Here is a 17,455-nt window from a genome sequence, read left to right on the forward strand (position 1 = left end):
GCTTTAAATGGGGCGGAGCTATTAAGTCCGCTCAACAACAGGCGTTAACTATACATACGCCGGGCTGGGGCGTTGATATAATCTTCGTCTCATTGGGGCGTAAAGTTTATGAACGCCTGGCGTGGGGCGTAAACTTTACCAACGTCCCATCGGGCGAACATTTCAGCAACGCCTCATTCAGGCGTAAATTATATACACGCCTCTTTGTGGGGCGGTGTCTTTACGTACGTTTCACAACAGGCGTAGTTTATATACACGCCCGATGACAAACGATGATTATACATCCGCTCCACTATATATAGTTTTGGTCTTGGTCCCAGACCAAATATGGTCCGGAATTTGGTTATGGTCCAGCTTTTAATCTTTACTCCGTCCCGCTGCGTCTCGTCCCTGGACCATAATTATAGGTTTGGTCGTCCACTGTAGTTGCTCTTAGAGCAACTGCGGTGCGATCAAAACCAAAGACTAAAGACCAAATAAAACGACCAAATTTGAGTTTAATCCGTGGTGTTACACTAGGATGGAAGAGTAAATTTGGTCAGGATCACATATAATGTTCGCCCCATCACAAGGATCACATATAATGTCCGTCCCATTTGGTCAGGATCACATATAATGTCCGCCCCATCACAAGGATCACATATAGTGTCCGCCCCATCACAAGGATCACTTTATACGTTCGCCCCATCACAGGATCACTTTATACGTTCGCTCGACTATATTTGGGTTTGGTCTTGGTCTCAGACCAAAATATAGTTTGGGATTTGATTTTGGTCCAGCTTTTACTCGATAATCTGTCCCGCTGTTTCTCGTTTTTTGACCAAATATATAGATTTGATCGTCCATTGTGGATGCCCTTAGATGTTACGTTTCAACCTGTGACGTGTTTATGAATGAAATATCGGAACTTAACTAATGGATTTTGATCATAGCGTATTGGTTGGTTTTGGGAGTCACTTTTCTCATCTACCACAGTTTTTTTTTACCCCGCCACGCACTTGACTGGATTACTGCATCGGCCGGTAACTGAAAAACCCTTTACATATAAATGCCGCAGACCGTAAGATCGTCATTTGATTCGCGAAACTACTCTAGTCAAACATATAATGAATGAGGTTTTAGAGGCAGTTTAGCAACTCTGGCTGCTAGTTCACGGTTGTTCATTGAGCTTTTGACCAGAAGGAAAAGATCATAGGCAATATTTGGTGTCTTTTTGGTGAGTGTCAATACCTGCCATGGTTGGTAGGGGCAGCATCCCTTTTTTTTATTACGAGCTTCATTTGCATGAATATGACCGTTGCTGGTTCAGACTGCTGCTGGTCGACTAATCATCCGAGATTATGATATCATGAGCTATATCTGTGTTTTTAGCCACATGTAATCTGATGACGAAGTAAGTATATCTGTCTTGAGTCGTATATCTCCAGATGCCGACTATCACTGAATCCACCACGTTTTGACAAACAACAGCTTTCATCGCTAATACTTTATTAACTCCCAGAGAATACCAAAAAAAAGAAGAAAAAAGAAAACAGCCAACCCCCAGAGGGAAGCGTGCAGCAGCAGCAACAAACCAAAAACAACATATAAAAATCAAAAACAACTTGTTCGCTCATTACCAACTTTGGTCTGGATCTGCAGTGTGTTCGAACTCACCAGCCCTCATTAATTGGAAGATGCTATATTCTGTCTGCCAATCCCGACCGGCCACTATAAGATAAGCAGGAAAAGACAGTTTCTCGCCACTGATGACGGCTCACATCGAGGAAAGCTTGACAAACAGAACGCACGCTGACAAACCATTTTTCATTTAGGCAGCCCCAAAAACACATCTGTTCAGATGATTGTAAAAATATTGAAGAAAGCTATTGTATTCAAATGTTGGATTAAATAGAAGACAAGTGTACACCATATTTCCACTCATCTCCGTTTTTTTTTAATAGGCCAGTTTCTATAAATAAAAGTTTCAAAAAAATAGGCCAGTTTCCTAATTGGGAAAGTCAAATGTTATTTTAATTTTTTGGGACCACTTTTCTCTTTTAACTTCTTTTGATGACAAGTGTCATGTGGACCACTTCACTTTACTTCTTTTGCTAACAAGTATCGTGGGGACCATTTCACTTCATTTCTTTTATTGACAAGTGTCATGAGGACCACTTTCAATGATTAGTTCTCTTAATTTCCTTAAATTTCGCTAAAAACAAAACTGGTCTATTAAAAAAGAACGGAGGGAGTAGTATTTAGCTATTAACATCACATTAATTAATTACTTACCAGGAGCAACTATTAAAAAGCTGCTCCTACTGCAGTTACTTATCCAGGGTGGATGGATCCCATCTAGAGACAAACTGGAGAGGAATATAAAACCAAATAAACCCGCCTTTTTATTCATTATATAGAGAAAGTAATTCAGCATTCACAATAAAATAAAAAAGGTAGATAACCCCCCCGAATAAGGAAAAAAAAAGCGAGAGAAACTGCCGATAGATGGATTATGCCACAGCGATATAAACAAGGTTGCGGCAGATATATATGGTTTGCTAGGTTATACTAGTATTCAGGAAAACAAAGAATTTGAGTTAGATAAGAACGACTTCTCAATGCAACTTGCAAATTGTTGCTGCCGCTGCTATGCCATCACAACTCCCTCCGAACGCAGAATAATAAAATCTGCCGCTCAATAGAAAGTGAGGAAATTATCTATTGTAAATAGTACCCACAGTCTATATAAGCTTCCAAACTTAAATAAACTTCTGATCCAGTTGACACTTAATCGCCACAGTGTTCACGAGCCTTTTGGTGAAAGTTATATCTCTTCTCTGTCAACCTCAATGGGTCACCTCTGTATCTGCAGAAAGCCACGCTTTTAGAGATCGGGACTCCAATGAAGTATACATGATAAGAACAACTCCTAACAAACAAGGTGCTAATAAACAAAAAGACTATCCTAATGCTGAAGCTCATTGATTACACAGTCTAGAGAGTGGTGGGAGGTATTTGAAGGTAGCTTACATGTACATAGCAACACATGAAGAACTTGCTGGCTTCTCTGGCTTAACCTCATTTTTTATCAACTTTGTTAACCGAAGCCAAAACCCTCACTAGCTTCATGAATTGCAAGCAACAAGCGTTCTTGAAGCTGTTCCTTGGAGGAATACTCGGGGAGGTCCAGTTGGTTAAAGCTGAAGAAACAGAAGATCATTAGGGCTACAATATACTTCAAGGCCAGCAACAAAAAAGATGAATTAAGGAGAAAAAACAATTTGTGTGATCAACTAGAAAGCAAGTCAACACTAACCAGGTATGAGCTGATGGTAACCTCTCTGGTGCCCCATACGCCTTGTGAATCTGAAATCGCTGAGGACCAGATATTCCTTGCAAAGCTTTAAAACCATCCAAAGGGACCTGAAAGAACCAAGTAGAGCTTTAAACAAGCCGTGGAGAGTAGTATCCTTTATCAGCAATCTCAATTACTGGCACGTACCTTGGATGTCCCAGTGACAAACTGAAGCAACCTTGCCATGTCTTCTTTGCTGAACGCTTTGACAACTTCCCAGAACCACTGAACCACATTAGAAGCAGCACTGTAACCAGTATACTCAGCATTGGCCTGTAGGTCATCCACTGAACAAGTAGACTTTTCAATAAGAACACAAATCAAACTAAAAAAAGGAGTTACAAGTGTAACCGGTTTAACATGCACAATACATGATTTATAGTTTTACTTTAAGCAAACTTACAGTCAATTTCTGGAAGCCCACTAATAAGCAGTTCAAGCTCTTTATCGTTAAAAATTGAAATAAGCTCTCGGGGTACCAATTCATTGAAACCTTCCAGGAAAGAATTGATCTGAGGGCGAATGGCATTTGTCAAGATGTGGCCAGCCACAAGATCTACATACTCATGCTTTGTCTCTTCTGTGACCCTGCAGTTTCTTCCTCCAGGTTTAAGCTCATAATCGGTAACCTTTTCAAAAGTGTAAGAAAATAAAAAGATCAGCCAATGCTAGAATGTGATATGTAAGTCGAAAAAATAGACAGATGCTAGGTGCATGGGAAAATGCGAAAAGCTCGCTCTGTTTATGCTAGGCATATCTTATACCTCAGTTTTCTCGTAAAGAATGTGCTTCTCCTCATCAGCATCCATGCTAAAGGTCAAATCAGGTATTTCACTCACGTCATTCTGTGAACAAGACAAACAGTGATTTATATTTTACAATCTTGTGGGACTTTAGAGTAAAAACAAAGATGAGCAATATCACCAATGAACTAACTAACCTCCAGCATCCACTTTAAGTTCTTATAATAATCAGGATCAACAGCCTCTATGTCATGGTAAGTCACCTTTACACCAAGAATGTGCTTGTAGAAGGAGCGCGTGAAATAAACGTCCAAAAGTTGACCATCAAATAGAGCCTTAGCAACCTGATAAGAGATATCACGTGCGGATATTGGAAAAGGTTTGAAACCACAATTAATGAAAATGAGAATTCATGATGATACAATGTAGTTCAGGCAGAATATTACCACACGGCCCACGAATTTGAAGTAAGAAAGATGCTCAGTTTGGTACACCGAATTAGGATTTGGTTGAAATGTTGCATTGTTTCCCACAGTGGTGAAAAGCAAAGCTCCCTTGTCAAATATGACCCTGGACAACAATTGATACCATTCTCTAGTTAACCCACCAGCATCAATTCCCTCCTCACCTTGAAATTGCACAGTTAGGCGCCCCTTCAAGTCCTGAGTGGGGCGCATCCGTAACTGATTATAGGAATCTTCCAAAACATATGCACGGCGAACGCTAATGCGTAATGGGGCAGATGGGTGTTGCTCATGGTGTTGCCTGATTCTAGAGCGGAAATACGCTCTCTTATTGTCAAAATCAATTAGTCTTGGTGCCTTCAGCATCATACAAAGTGATTTCTCCAGCAAGCCTGGATTTTGTCTGATGAAAGCATTCAAAAGCCTCCGATGTTTCTCAGAAAACCGAGCAAATGTAACAGCACCATCAGGTCGCCTTTGGACAACCCCATCAAATTTCTCTAACGCAAATGAAGTCCATGCACCATCTTTAACTTCGCTGGCAGTAACATTGACTTGATCTTGCTGTCCAGTTGCATTTGTTTGTAGCTTCTCACACAAAACAAAAAATGCCTCGATAAAAGGTAAGAGTCTCTGGGTTCCAGGAGGAAGTGGTGGAGACAAAGAAGGGTTACCTCCCACAGGGTCCCTGGGATTTGGATTTGATATGGGAGAAGACACCAGGCTCTGACCTAGTTTTACCTCAGTCGTGCTTATGCAGTCGCTCAGTTCTTGCCATAGTGGCTCAAGCGCTACATTTAAGTTCAATACATCAGTTAGCTTTTCCTGCTCCGCATCGTTCTCTTGACCTTTACTCCCTTCCGGAATCGGTGAAGTGAGGTTACTAAGTGCTTGTAGAACACGTAAGATAGCAGCCCCAGCCATAGAACCAGCACTCAGCCCTAACATGTTTGTGCTCCTCAGGGTAACAAGTTCACTCACCGCTGAGCTACTCAAACTATGAGCTAAACCTGCTAATTCTGCTGTAAACAGCTTCCGATGTGGCTTTGCAGTGGAAGCCAATTTCTTTACCAGCTCAGCAGCAAGCAAATGTACTTTGTCTGAAAGCCTAATCATTTAGAAGCCCAGATTAGAAAGAGAATGGAGATAAACTAACAAAGAGCAGACTTAAACAATTGATATCTTTGAATTAATATTAGTTGATGGAAGTTACCCCTCGCGAGCCAGAAGGCCACAAATGTTGCGCAAATCAGACTCTGGAATCTGCAAGAAAATATCATAAAGATTGGTGGTTCTCTTTGGCTCCAGTGTGGATATATTAGCACTGGTATCTTTTATCAACTCTTGGTTGGAATCTGGTTCTACTATAGGAGATTCATGTTGAATGTCCTCTGCTCCTTCATTAACAGGCTCAGCCTGGGAAGTGGCCGCAGGTTGTTCAGATTGGGTCTCACACTCTAACCTCAAGGCTGCCTTAAAAACAACTACCTGGAGCAGCCCCATAACCTGTATATAATATTTAAGTCAAGTCACTACAACTGTTTTAGATAACCGAGAAAATGTCTCTACTCAAGGAGTCAGAATCATACCTGTTCAAGGTGAGCATTACTGCGTAAAAACAGTGGTCGACTCAAGAGCTTCAGTAAAAGGATTAGAGGTATATCCCCGACTTGAGATGCTTCGAGCTGGTTGGGCACGTCTGTTCCTTCAATTAATTTCCCTTTTCCTTTATCATTCTTATCGTCCACGGAAATTGGTGAATCAGTGACCAATCGATGATCAAAATAGAAAAGGATATGTGCCACTTCTGGATGATTTGTTGCTAGATATGTCAATATCTCAAGGATTCTGCGAGATACCAGGGGTGGAAGACCTACACAAAAAGACAGTTAAAATACAAAACCCAATACTATATATATATAAAAATACACACTACAAATAAATGAAAGATCGGAACAGGGAAGAGTAGTACCATCCAAATGCTGTGACCGACCATATACAACATTCCATCGGCAGCCATAAAGCCGCTGAGCAGAAACTGATGCTGGACCACTGACTAAACCTTCAGCTTCAGGTTTTATCATACTTAGCAAGAGGCGGAGAAGATTCGCTCTCGTAATACTATGTGAACAAAGATTCAACAACAGTCTCTGAAGAAGGCCTTTTCCAAGGGGCTTTCCATGCAAAGGAAAAATGAGAGGTGAGAATAAATTTTAAAAGAAAATATCACATGTAAGCTGAATATTCTAGTTATAAAAGTGAAATGACCAATAACAACTTGAAATCTATCCAAACTGAAAATACTCAAACAGAACGCTACCTGTGCTAGCCTCAGGAGCCGGACCAAAGCTTTCAAGGAATCTGCATCCAGAAGAGGTGCACCTTCAATTTCTTTCACCTTCAGACGGTCTGCATAAGCTGAAGCCGTCCTTCGACCAATTGAAACACCAACACCCCTATCCATCAATGTCTGCCTATCGAATCCTAAACTATTCCTCCTAGCACTACTAAGCCTATGGGTGCTTCCAAAAAGGCTGCGGGCTTGATAGTGGCTCATTGCTCTATCTCTCAGCATCTGGGCTTCAGCAAGTAATGGAGAAGGTAGCGCAGATAGTACCGCTTCGGAAGAAGTCAAAAGAACCTGGAAAGGATATGATAAGATTTCATTGGCACGGCGAAATAAGAGAAACAATGTTTCAAAATACATACCTCTTCACGCAGATCAGCAGGGAATGTAGCTATAATAGAAGCATTATCCATGTCAGCTGCTTGACCTTCAGCTTGATGAGATTGTATAACTCTTTGTGCCCGTTGTTGTGCTAACACTTCTGCTTGGATATCTGGGGGAAGAGCAGCTAAAAATTCAGGATCAATGTCTTCTGCAGAAGGAGGTGTGTATGTGGTGGCTTGAACGGGTTGGGCAAGCTGGGAAGCCAGTACTTCTGCCCGCAAATCTTCTGGCAGTGCCTCCAAAAAGGTTGGATCAATAGTATTCGCACTTGAAGTTTCATTATTAGAACTGGTTTGATCACCCTGATTACCATCCTCGGCCACTGGAACGCTCGGTCCAGCAAGCGATTCATGTACCCTGACATCAGAAGCAAGAATAACACGTTCAGCCTGATTCTCTTCAGCGTGAGTACCATCCATCTCAACATCGGCAGTTAAATGAACTGAAGAAGCATGACCATCAACAGCCTCAGGAATTTCTGAGCCAGAGTCTAGACGTGCATAATTACTGGACTGGCTATCCGTCCTTGAGGATCCATAATCTAATCCACCCTGCAGAGATGAATCCCGGTTACTTGAATCCAAATTGAGAATGCCATCTGATGAGGTAACGAAATCAGGCACGGCCTGCAACTGTTCAGCAGAAGCACCACTATCCTCGCCAATTTCCATGCTTTCACTCCCATCTGGGATCCTGTTTAATGCATCCGGATGTGTTAACATACATTCCACCACTCGTAAACTTCCATCCTCGTCTCTGCCAGCAACCTGTTCACTTTCTGTTGGATTCTCTTGATTATCTGTTAATTCAATATTAACATCCTGATGTTGCACTTCACTTTGCTGACTATCAATGATATCACCAGCTATCAGTAATTGACTATCAATATGGGATGGTGGAATATCTGCTTGTGGCTTCTCCTCCGGTCTTGAGATCTCCGCCGGCCTTTGAGATAGAGGGCTGTTGGCATCAGTCACACTGCGCAACTGTGATATGAAATGATCCTCTACTGCATAAGCAATAGCAGCAGCTTGATTACTTCCCTGAGGCTGACCATCATCAGTCCACCGTCCATCACCCGGTCCTCTTCGTCCTCCTGCCAAGTGCTGCAAGGGATCCATCCCAAGAGAAAAATCTATCAGAGGTGGTGGTGGAGCACCAACAGACCGTTCACCGAAGAGAGTTGCCGATGCATGATCAGATGTAAGAACAGGAGCATCAAACATATAAAAGTGCGCTGCATCAAAACTTCCAACCTGTAAACTTTCCAAATCTCTAGATGAGTTTCCAGATGAAGACCACACTGAACTAACTGGATCCCCAGATTGGGATGGTCTCGTGAGGAGCGGATGTTGAAAACCACCAGTATCAAGACCACCAGACCGCTCAAGTAGAGTCCTATTAGCAGTTTGACGGCGTCTCTCAACACCTAGAGGCCTTCGAAGACCAAATATGTCATCCACATTTACCCCCTGGAAAGGCTCGGCAGCAACATCGATGAGGCCTCCTGCAGCTCCAGGCCGGCCAAGAACCTGCAAATGATCTAAACCATCCAAGCCTTCCCTCCACCTCACTTCTATAACACGATTTTCATGGAATTCATCATCTTCTTCATCAATGATCTCGTCATTGTACTCATCCCCGAGACCACTATCGTCATGGTCCTCCACATCAGTATCTGCTAGAGACATCAGCGCAGTACCATCTTCTGCTATATCCTCTTCCTCCTCATCCTCGTCTTCATCATCCTCGTCATCATCTCCCATATCCTCATCATCTTCATCACCCATTTCATCATCTGCCCTGTGTTCAACTCGGAAAGTCATCTCAATTCCGTCACTGTTACTGTGTAATGCACCAGTTTCTTCCATCTCCTCCCGTACGAACTCTTCCCTATGCTCCACAGGCGGGTTAGCAGTGGTTTCTTCTCCTTCTACTCTTGTATCTTGCTCCATGGACTGATCTGGACTCCCACCTTGATCCCCGTCAGTATTAGAAGTACCCTGAAGCTGATGTTGCTCAAGTTGTGGAGCATCGTTACCCTCCTGTTGATTGATCTGATTCTGGTTGTTCTCCACAGCTTCACCAGCTGAAAATGCATTTGTTTGATCTCCACTTCTCCCATTTGTTACAGCAACTTTTTTCTTGGACCCATCCGACCTGAGCTGTTCACTAGCATTAGCAACCCTTGTTAAGCTCTCTAAAGCCTTGATTATGAGATTCACAACTTTTGGAGCATCAGGATGATCCAAATCAATAATCCGTACAATACTAGTCAGTGACTGAATCATCCCTCCATCAATCATTGTCTTTGCTATGTCTGGTGAGCAACCAGGACCAGGTAAATTGCTTGAGGATGAATTCTTTGACAATATCGAATTAACCAAGTCGGCAAAAGCTAAAACACTTCTATTTGGCAATAAGATGTTCTTTGATGAATTGTTCTCCAGGTTTGAAAATGAAAATAACGCTCGAGCAATTTCATTGATGACACGTCTACGCCCTTCACTAGAACGACCAGAGAGCACCACTAAAAACCATGAGGCTTTTTCAGACAGCTTGTCACTCCATTCATCAGCTGCGCCAGCAGTTTTATCAGAAGATAGCGGGAGTAGCCGATGCAAAATATGATACAGTACTCCACCTTGCCCAAAACCATCCACTGAAGTGTATCCTCGTTGTTGGCATATTTCCAGATCCCGTTTTAAAATCACCCCGACTGCGTGTACATACATCAGAAGAATATCACTCAACAGCTTAAGGACAAACGTCACTTTTGCTAACCCAGTCGATCTTTCTGAGAGGCTATTCATTTCCACTTTCTTTGTATCATCAACTTTTGATTTACCCTTTTTCCTCATAGCAGGCTCATCTACTTCCATAGGAACCGATGAATTTGTTAACTCTTCCTGGTTTTGTGCTGAAGGGTAACTCATGACTATTTCCAGGAGCTGGTCAATCACTTGTGTGAGGTTAGCAGGAACCTTCTTGTGGCCTTTAGAACATTTGCCTGGACCATCAAGTTGCTGCTTATTTTCAGATATCCGAACACCATCATTAGAAGATAGTCCAGCTTCACCACAAGATGTTTTTGATTTGTCTTTTTCCTTCTCTTTTTCTTTTTCTTTTTCTTTAGATAAGACCACGTTTATCCGGCTTCCTGACGTCTCCAATTGACAAACTGCAGCTGTGGCTCTCATGAAGACCACTGGATCTCTAGAAATAACAGGTGCCATAGCTGACAAAAAAATTCTAGGTGAAAGACGACCCGCATGACGGCTAAGAGTACCAGAGATAGTTTGTCGAATCTCCAACTCCATAGCTGTTTGTAAGGTTTGGGGATCTTCAAGTAGGTGCCTAACGATAGCAGATGCTACACTATTGTATCCAGGGAAGAAACAACTACTTGGGAGGCTAAAAAGGGCCACCAAACCTCCATTTTCAAGAAATTGCATGGCTACAGTATGGGTTTTTGTCAAGCGAGCACATAACTGCAGAACAGCCTGCATGACCACAGCTGGGACATGCTGTTTTATAAACTCCAAAGTAACTGAAAGTACCCTTTGGCTCTCCTCAAGAGTCAAGTAACCAGTAGACTTCCCTAATGTTTTCTCAAATACATTACTACTAGCTTCTTTATCCTTGGCCTCCTCCGAAGCAGGTTTGTTCTCTTCTACACCTGTGGAGAGTGATTGTGGAGGTTGGTCTTCAGCAGACTCTGTCATAGATTCAGTAGACTCGGGTAAAACTCTGGGCTTAGATTGCAACATGTTATCCAGGATAAGTAATAAAGCACTTATACATTTTGGGACCGCAACCTCTTCTCCTGACTCATTCCTCGCCTTGAAGTTCGTCAAGATATCAATTGCAGCAGAGACGATACCATTTTCTGCAGCAGTTTCTCGAGTACCACCATCTTCAGAAAGAAGCAAGGCCAAAATATGTGATAACGTACACAAGAGACCTGTATCTTTTGAAAAATCTGAAGGACAGAGCTTCAATTGCTGAATCAGATAGGTAACAACTCTTGGACGTTCTTCGCCTTTGTTTCGATTACAGAGTGTCACAAGCAAATCTGTCAATGAGAAAGCTATCGACTCACTACTTTGGAACAACTTCATAGAAGAAGCAAGAATATCATCAACTGGAGGTGCATCTGTTACTCTCTCCTCTGTAAGCACATCTTTCGCCTTATCAGTGTTATCCTCTTTTGATGTTTCTGACGAACTTCCAAGTGACAAAGCAAGTGCCCGAGCCAACTCATCATCTTCCTGCACAGGATCTTCGGCATGACTGAACAACCACTCCATGGCCATCTCAACACTATTTGTTTCCACCCGTCGCAGTGCTTCAACTGCCCTCGTACGAGTAAATCCCATTTCAACAATCGTAGAAATAGTAGATTCATCAGGAGGTGGGGCGATGAAACGTTGAGCTGCACTTCCTGTGGTACCATTTCTTCCCCGCTTTACATCTCCTACACCGGAATATATGTGTGTAATAAGAGAAACCATTGAAGAGATGAAAGCAGAGCTGCAACTAGGAAACATGGGGTGATTCCATACAGGAAGGACTGCATCAAGAACCTGAGACTGTAACATACGCACAAAAACTTCGGGATCCCTTGGAACAGGAAACAGGCCAATTGACAATCCTGATGCAAACGGCTGAACAAGCATCTGAGCTTGATATGAAGACGTCGGGGACAAAAGGAGAGCAGAATTTACAAAATATTCTAGCATACGGCAATAACTTTGTAATGTACTAATCAACCAAGATGAGCGACACAGCTTGTCTTCTTCACCTGCCTTATCTTGGTCAGTCCCGGATAAAGGAACAGAAAAAGGTAAAGTCCAGAGCAATTGGCTTGTAGCCTCAAATGTGGTTAAAAGTTCCTTGAAGGTTCCATGAACATAAAAATTATTCACCAGGACTGTATTGCATCCACGCCGTTTGCTATCAAAAGTGAGAGCCACCATGTCATCCACAACTTTTCCAAGATAACGACACTTCACTGACAGAGACATGTCAGGATCAGCTGAAGTAGAGTGTCCAGAAAAACTCAGAGCCTCATGAAAGATTTTTGAAAGGGATGTAGCAAGGCTCTTAGAGGCAGCACTCACAGAACCAGAGTCAGCTCTACGACGGTTCGGACCTGTAAACCCCTTAACAAGAGCAGCAAAAAACAAACGCATCGTAAGAGCAAGTTTATTTAGATTTTCCAGTAAGACAACATCAGGACTTCTTGCTTTGACATCTTGGACAGAAAAACTCTCTGATGCACTTCTAGGACCTTCTATGTCAATGCTTGAAGACTCCATATGTCGAATAAGCCTTTCACCACGAATCCGTGCTAACCCATGTCGTCCATGACGATGTATGCCTTCTCCAGAACGAACCACAGACAAAAACTCCTGCTCCGCATTCCATGGTGAGCGAGAACCATTCCTCATAGTGCCATGACTCGTGTATCTTACCATCGGAAGAAGATTAGAATCATCTTCAGTTCCAAGACCACTTGATGCAGAAGCATCTTTGGATCCTGATTCTTGATCTCCTCGCTTCTCTTCCACCTTGATATCACTGGATAAAGATATTTGCCATTGTATTTCCCTGTAAACTCTCCCTAAATCTTTCACAACATCAGCATCTGCGTTTCCCAGTTCAGGCATCATACTGCTGGACAACTTCAAAAGCGAATTGGAAAAAGCCAGAAGACCTTCCAGACTAGAAAGACATCTCAAGACTTCACTTTTCTTTGCTGACTCTATCCTACCGATTTGAGATCCTGCCACAGAACTTAATAATTCATTAGTTAACTTCAAACGTTCCCTCAAGAACGAGCACACCACCCTAGCTAGAGCAGCAGAATGCTGAGGCGAAAAATTCTTGAACGCAGCAGCTACATTGTGACCAATAGAAACAAAAAGAGGCACTAATGGCAAATTAAATATCTGTAGAATAGCTTCAACACCCTTCTTCTCAATAAATATACGACATGTGTCCGCATTCTGAAGAACGGTTTCCAGAAGACGAGAAGCATTACTTATATATTCAGGCAGTATAGACTCGGTATCAGCCAATGGGCCCTCAGAAGAAGTTTCAGTAACTTGGTCAGAACTTTCCATTTTGGATGGTTCCCCATCCTCTCCTGAAACCACATTCTTTTCATCTATATCGGTTTCCATTGGAACAGGAGCGGAAGAGCACTGAGAATCAATCGCTGAAGAAGAAGCTTCCACCACACTGCCAATCTTCGAAATGGTATTCAAGATCTCAATTAACATGTCAACTCCAGGTGCTCTCAAGGAAGAAGCATGGCGCATCAACTCATCCAAACCAGTCGACAGAGAAGCAGGAGTATCGCCGGCCAGGGCATGTAGATAAGATTTAGAGGTGAATATTTTAACAAAGCACCTAAGAGCATTGCGATCCTTTACAGCCTGAAGACCGCTGTTGTTCAAACACAGTGCATCCAGGCATTGAGGGATGCATGTGACAGCTTCAGAAGAGCAAAGGATCCCATCCATAATAGCATCCAGGAAAGCAGCAGGAAGATTAGCCGCATCTAAAACAGGATAACAGGTTGGGTCTTTGTGAATGAGATCGCTCATGACAGTAGCTGCAAGAGAAAATACACCACCACCAAAACCTTTGGCTCTTCTGAAAATAATACACAAGCAATGAGGTAATAAGCTCTCTTCAGAGCCATAAATACGAGCAGCACTTCCAGGGGCATAAGTGCCAAGTGATATAGCACGCAGTAAAGCTTTCATAAGCAACCTGCGGTGATAAGCAACCAATGCATCGTTATATTGAGGATGTACATTATCTACCTCCGCTGAAAAATCTGAAACCACTTCTTTTCCCTTGCGACTACCCTGGGACTCTTCTCCAGGTTTTTTTGAACCTTTCTCCTCTACGTGAGAAACTTCAATTTTCAAACGGGCAATAGTGTCATCTAAACCTCCCAAATCTCTAAATAATGCAGCAGCCGGATTACTATAATCCATAAAGGCTTCTAGAACATGAACTGCAGTACTGACCAGGTGCAAGTGTTGGGGGTCCGTATCATTAAGAAGAGGAAGAAGAGTGGGTATGAATCCAGCTTCCTGCAAGGCCGAGCAGCCAGAAGACGATGAAACCAAAACAGTGACAAGAGATAAGAGAGATTCAGCAAAAACAACAGACCATCTTGAGACATCACTGGTAATAGAATCAATAGTCTTTTGCATGAGACTGGATAGAATTCCACGATGGCCGCCTGAAGTCACAGCACTTAATACTGTTGTCTGACGGGAACGATCTTGACAAAGAGCAACCAGAGCTTGTATACCCAGAATGCGAATCTTTTCGGGAACAGCCTCTTCGTAACTGATTAAGCTTACCAGTTCACTGACAAATTCAGGCTCATTAGTGAAAAATGCAGCCAAGTCTTCGGCATCATGGCTTGCTTGAGCAAGTATTATAAAAGCATAGAGGCGAATACATATATACTGCTGTCTTGCAGCTAAAGATCCAAAGGCCCTTGCAAACCGCAATCTTGTCAGCAAAGAGAATCTCAAACTAGGAGGTACCTTCCACTCTGATACTAGGTTATTAAGAAGCTCTAGGTCACTTTCTTCGTGGGTGTGTATGTTGGGCAAATGAATGAATTGTAACCCTTCAGTCATCTGGTTTGTTGTTGTTGCCTCATTTGATGAACCGCTTGCTGAATAGAACTCAAAGTGGAGGGTACAACCCAATTCATAAGATACTGGATCACAACCCTTCTCTACAGCACATGAGACGATGCCAAGGCCTTCATCCTTGCTCCCCCAGCCTTGTGAAAAAGTAAATAACTTTGAACCTAGTGATGCATCTCGTATAGAGCACTTCCCCATGGTTTTCTTCAAGAATGCAACCAAAGTTTGTAGACTTGCCTCGACAATGTCTGCATCAGTAGAAGCAAGCAGAGACGAAAGATGCTGCTGCATTACCAATGGCAACAAAAATAATCAGGAAAAAGAGATTAAACTTAAAGAAAAATGACAAGAGATTGATTTAATTAAGTTATGAGCAATAAATCTTGTAGTATCGAAGTATTCAATGTGGTCATGAAAAAAAAAAAAACGAGCTAGCACACGTGTTTTTTGTGATCGCCAAAAAAATAAGAATGGCAACACCAGTTCAAATTAAACATACCTCATAAGAACTATAGAAATGCTTGTTCGTGCAATTCTCCAAAACTATCCTTATAACACGGAGAATGCTGAGAACAGCTCCTCTTGGGAAGGGAAAATCGACGGCCAGAGAATCATCTTCAATATGCAAATCCTTCCTCGACTTTATGTGCTTCTCAAAGAATGAATCAAAATGATTAAAGAGATCGACCCAATGGTGAAAATCTCCCTGCTTTAAGAAAAACAAAGTGCTGTGAGTTTATTTGCAGAAACCACAAAATAAAATTAGGAAATCATACTCAGAATCCCACCTTATCATATTCCCAGGCAAACCCTTTTAGAGATTCCTCAATTTTCTCATGTGGAACAGCAGTGACGCTGTTAATGAATGATTTGATTTTAGGAGGCTGCAAACAAACACAAACAAACCTCAGCAAACCATAATTCTGCAATACAAATCAATATGCGAATGAAGAAATTAGGTAATCTCTCATGTCTTCTTAGCCATATGAGATTACCTTAAAGCTTAGTTCTATGTTGCTCTATCACAACTAATCTGCATTAGCTTCCCCTGATGACCCTTAGATGTATTTGACTTCCATATCAACCCAAACCAAGCCCTTGTAATGAACTGGATAATTCATAATTTTGCTAATTTTCTAAAACAATAGCACTCACTGAACACACTGAAGTCAGTAAATTTACAATTGATTCACTTGCTACATCAAAATCACTAAAGTCATGCATGCCAAGTAAGTAAAACTGAACTAATAAACACTCAACCCACAAAACTATTCATCATAAACCCTAATAACCCGTTTTCTTCTTACAAAACCTAAATCACAAAACGTAACAATTAAAAGAAATAAAAATCAAAACTTAAATAGGGCGTATCCACTTACCACTTCTAAAACCCTCCTTTTTTTCAACTTCATCTTTAATTAAGCATTGCCAGAGTTACAAAAACCTAAAAAAGATCGATCTTTGATGGAAAATCGATCATAATTGACAGTCAGTAACAAAACAATTTAACATATATAATTGATAACTTATGAATTAAGGAAGAAGAATTCTTTACCGAAAAGATTCTTTACAAAGATAATAGAGAGTTGATGGTGATAGAATGAGAGGGATAATATATACAAAGAGATTGAGAAGAAGATTGAATGAAAAAAATCAGAACTTTCTGACGAAATTTGGGGTTTTCAAAAGAGGGGTTTTCTTTTGATTACCGATCTGATCGAGAGAGATATATATTCTAGTTTCCAACTGAGAGAGAAGAATAGCTTACAGGAGTTTTTAGATAAAAAGTTGAAAATTTACCTCTTTTTAATTTATAATGACTAAATTGACCTTACAATTGAGGTGTATCAGTGCCTTGCTTCTCCAAAACCCTTCCCGGGACTAGTGTCCCAAAAGATTAATACCTAGGGGTGCACATATCCTACCCATACCCGCCAACCCTGCCCGCCAGTTTTTTAACTGTATTCTATCCTATCCACTATATGGAGGGTAAAGATTTTCTTAACCGCCAGTAAACGGGTAGGGTGGCGGGTAAAGCTCGAAATTATCCTACCCTACCAGCATACCCGCCTATTTATACTATTGATCTCTGTCGTTGGTCGTTTAATCTCTGACGTTGATCTTTATACTATTGATCTCTGCCGTTGGTTTTCGTTTAATCTCTGTCGTTGGTTTTCGTTTTCCTCTACCTAAAAAGTAAAAACTAAAAACTGAATTCATTTCTCAAACCAGAAGACTCTCTACGCAGAGAAACTCCCAGAACGCAGAAGCATAATCAAATCAAAATCAAATCTGTTAACAGATCTCGTTTAGGACCCTTTAATCGGTTGATTCAAGGTAAGATCTAACTTCAAAGTTGATTTTGTTTCATTTTTTTTTGTGTGTTAAATTGATTGCAAAATCATAGTGTTTCATGCATGTTGCAGGATACGAGGAATCTGAGTTTGCAAAGCTAATGAAGGGTTTAGTGAGTGGTTCTTCCTCCTAATTTAAAA

General features: G+C 41.6%; 1 protein-coding gene across 5 annotated transcripts; it reads right to left on the reverse strand.

Moving 5' to 3' along the window:
• Positions 1 to 2,361: 2,361 nt before the first annotated feature.
• LOC113301975 (E3 ubiquitin-protein ligase UPL1-like) lies at positions 2,362 to 16,715 on the reverse strand. 5 transcript variants are annotated; one of them, XM_026550822.1, is made up of 18 exons: positions 16,516 to 16,715; positions 16,340 to 16,419; positions 15,956 to 16,114; positions 15,749 to 15,844; positions 15,460 to 15,666; positions 7,254 to 15,245; positions 6,865 to 7,185; positions 6,517 to 6,718; positions 6,134 to 6,417; positions 5,758 to 6,050; positions 4,527 to 5,652; positions 4,278 to 4,424; positions 4,102 to 4,182; positions 3,741 to 3,966; positions 3,485 to 3,624; positions 3,299 to 3,405; positions 3,013 to 3,182; positions 2,362 to 2,848 (listed from the first exon to the last, which is right to left on the reverse strand). In XM_026550822.1, exons 6-17 carry the CDS (start codon positions 15,156 to 15,158, stop codon positions 3,080 to 3,082), a joined length of 10,935 nt encoding a protein of 3,644 aa, XP_026406607.1. In that variant the 5' UTR covers positions 15,159 to 15,245; positions 15,460 to 15,666; positions 15,749 to 15,844; positions 15,956 to 16,114; positions 16,340 to 16,419; positions 16,516 to 16,715; the 3' UTR covers positions 2,362 to 2,848; positions 3,013 to 3,079. The 5 variants fall into 5 exon arrangements, with proteins under 5 accessions (XP_026406607.1, XP_026406594.1, XP_026406601.1 ...); XM_026550809.1 differs by lacking the exon at positions 15,956 to 16,114; XM_026550816.1 differs by lacking the exon at positions 15,956 to 16,114 and having other exon boundaries at positions 7,254 to 15,242; positions 15,460 to 15,669.
• Positions 16,716 to 17,455: the final 740 nt, after the last annotated feature.

The sequence above is a fragment of the Papaver somniferum genome, chromosome 1 (assembly GCF_003573695.1).
Source record: "Papaver somniferum cultivar HN1 chromosome 1, ASM357369v1, whole genome shotgun sequence".
In the NCBI taxonomy this organism is placed as follows: domain Eukaryota; kingdom Viridiplantae; phylum Streptophyta; class Magnoliopsida; order Ranunculales; family Papaveraceae; genus Papaver; species Papaver somniferum.

Excerpts from the sequence above, each read along its gene's own strand:
- LOC113301975 (XM_026550802.1), bottom strand. The coding sequence starts at position 16,372 with ATGAAGTTGAAAAAAAGGAGGGTTTTAGAAGTG. Across the intron at positions 6,051-6,133 it reads GTAATGCTCACCTTGAACAG|GTTATGGGGCTGCTCCAGGT; the intron begins GTATGATTCTGA and ends TATTATATACAG. Across the intron at positions 3,967-4,101 it reads TTCTTTACGAGAAAACTGAG|GTTACCGATTATGAGCTTAA; the intron begins GTATAAGATATG and ends ACTTTTGAAAAG.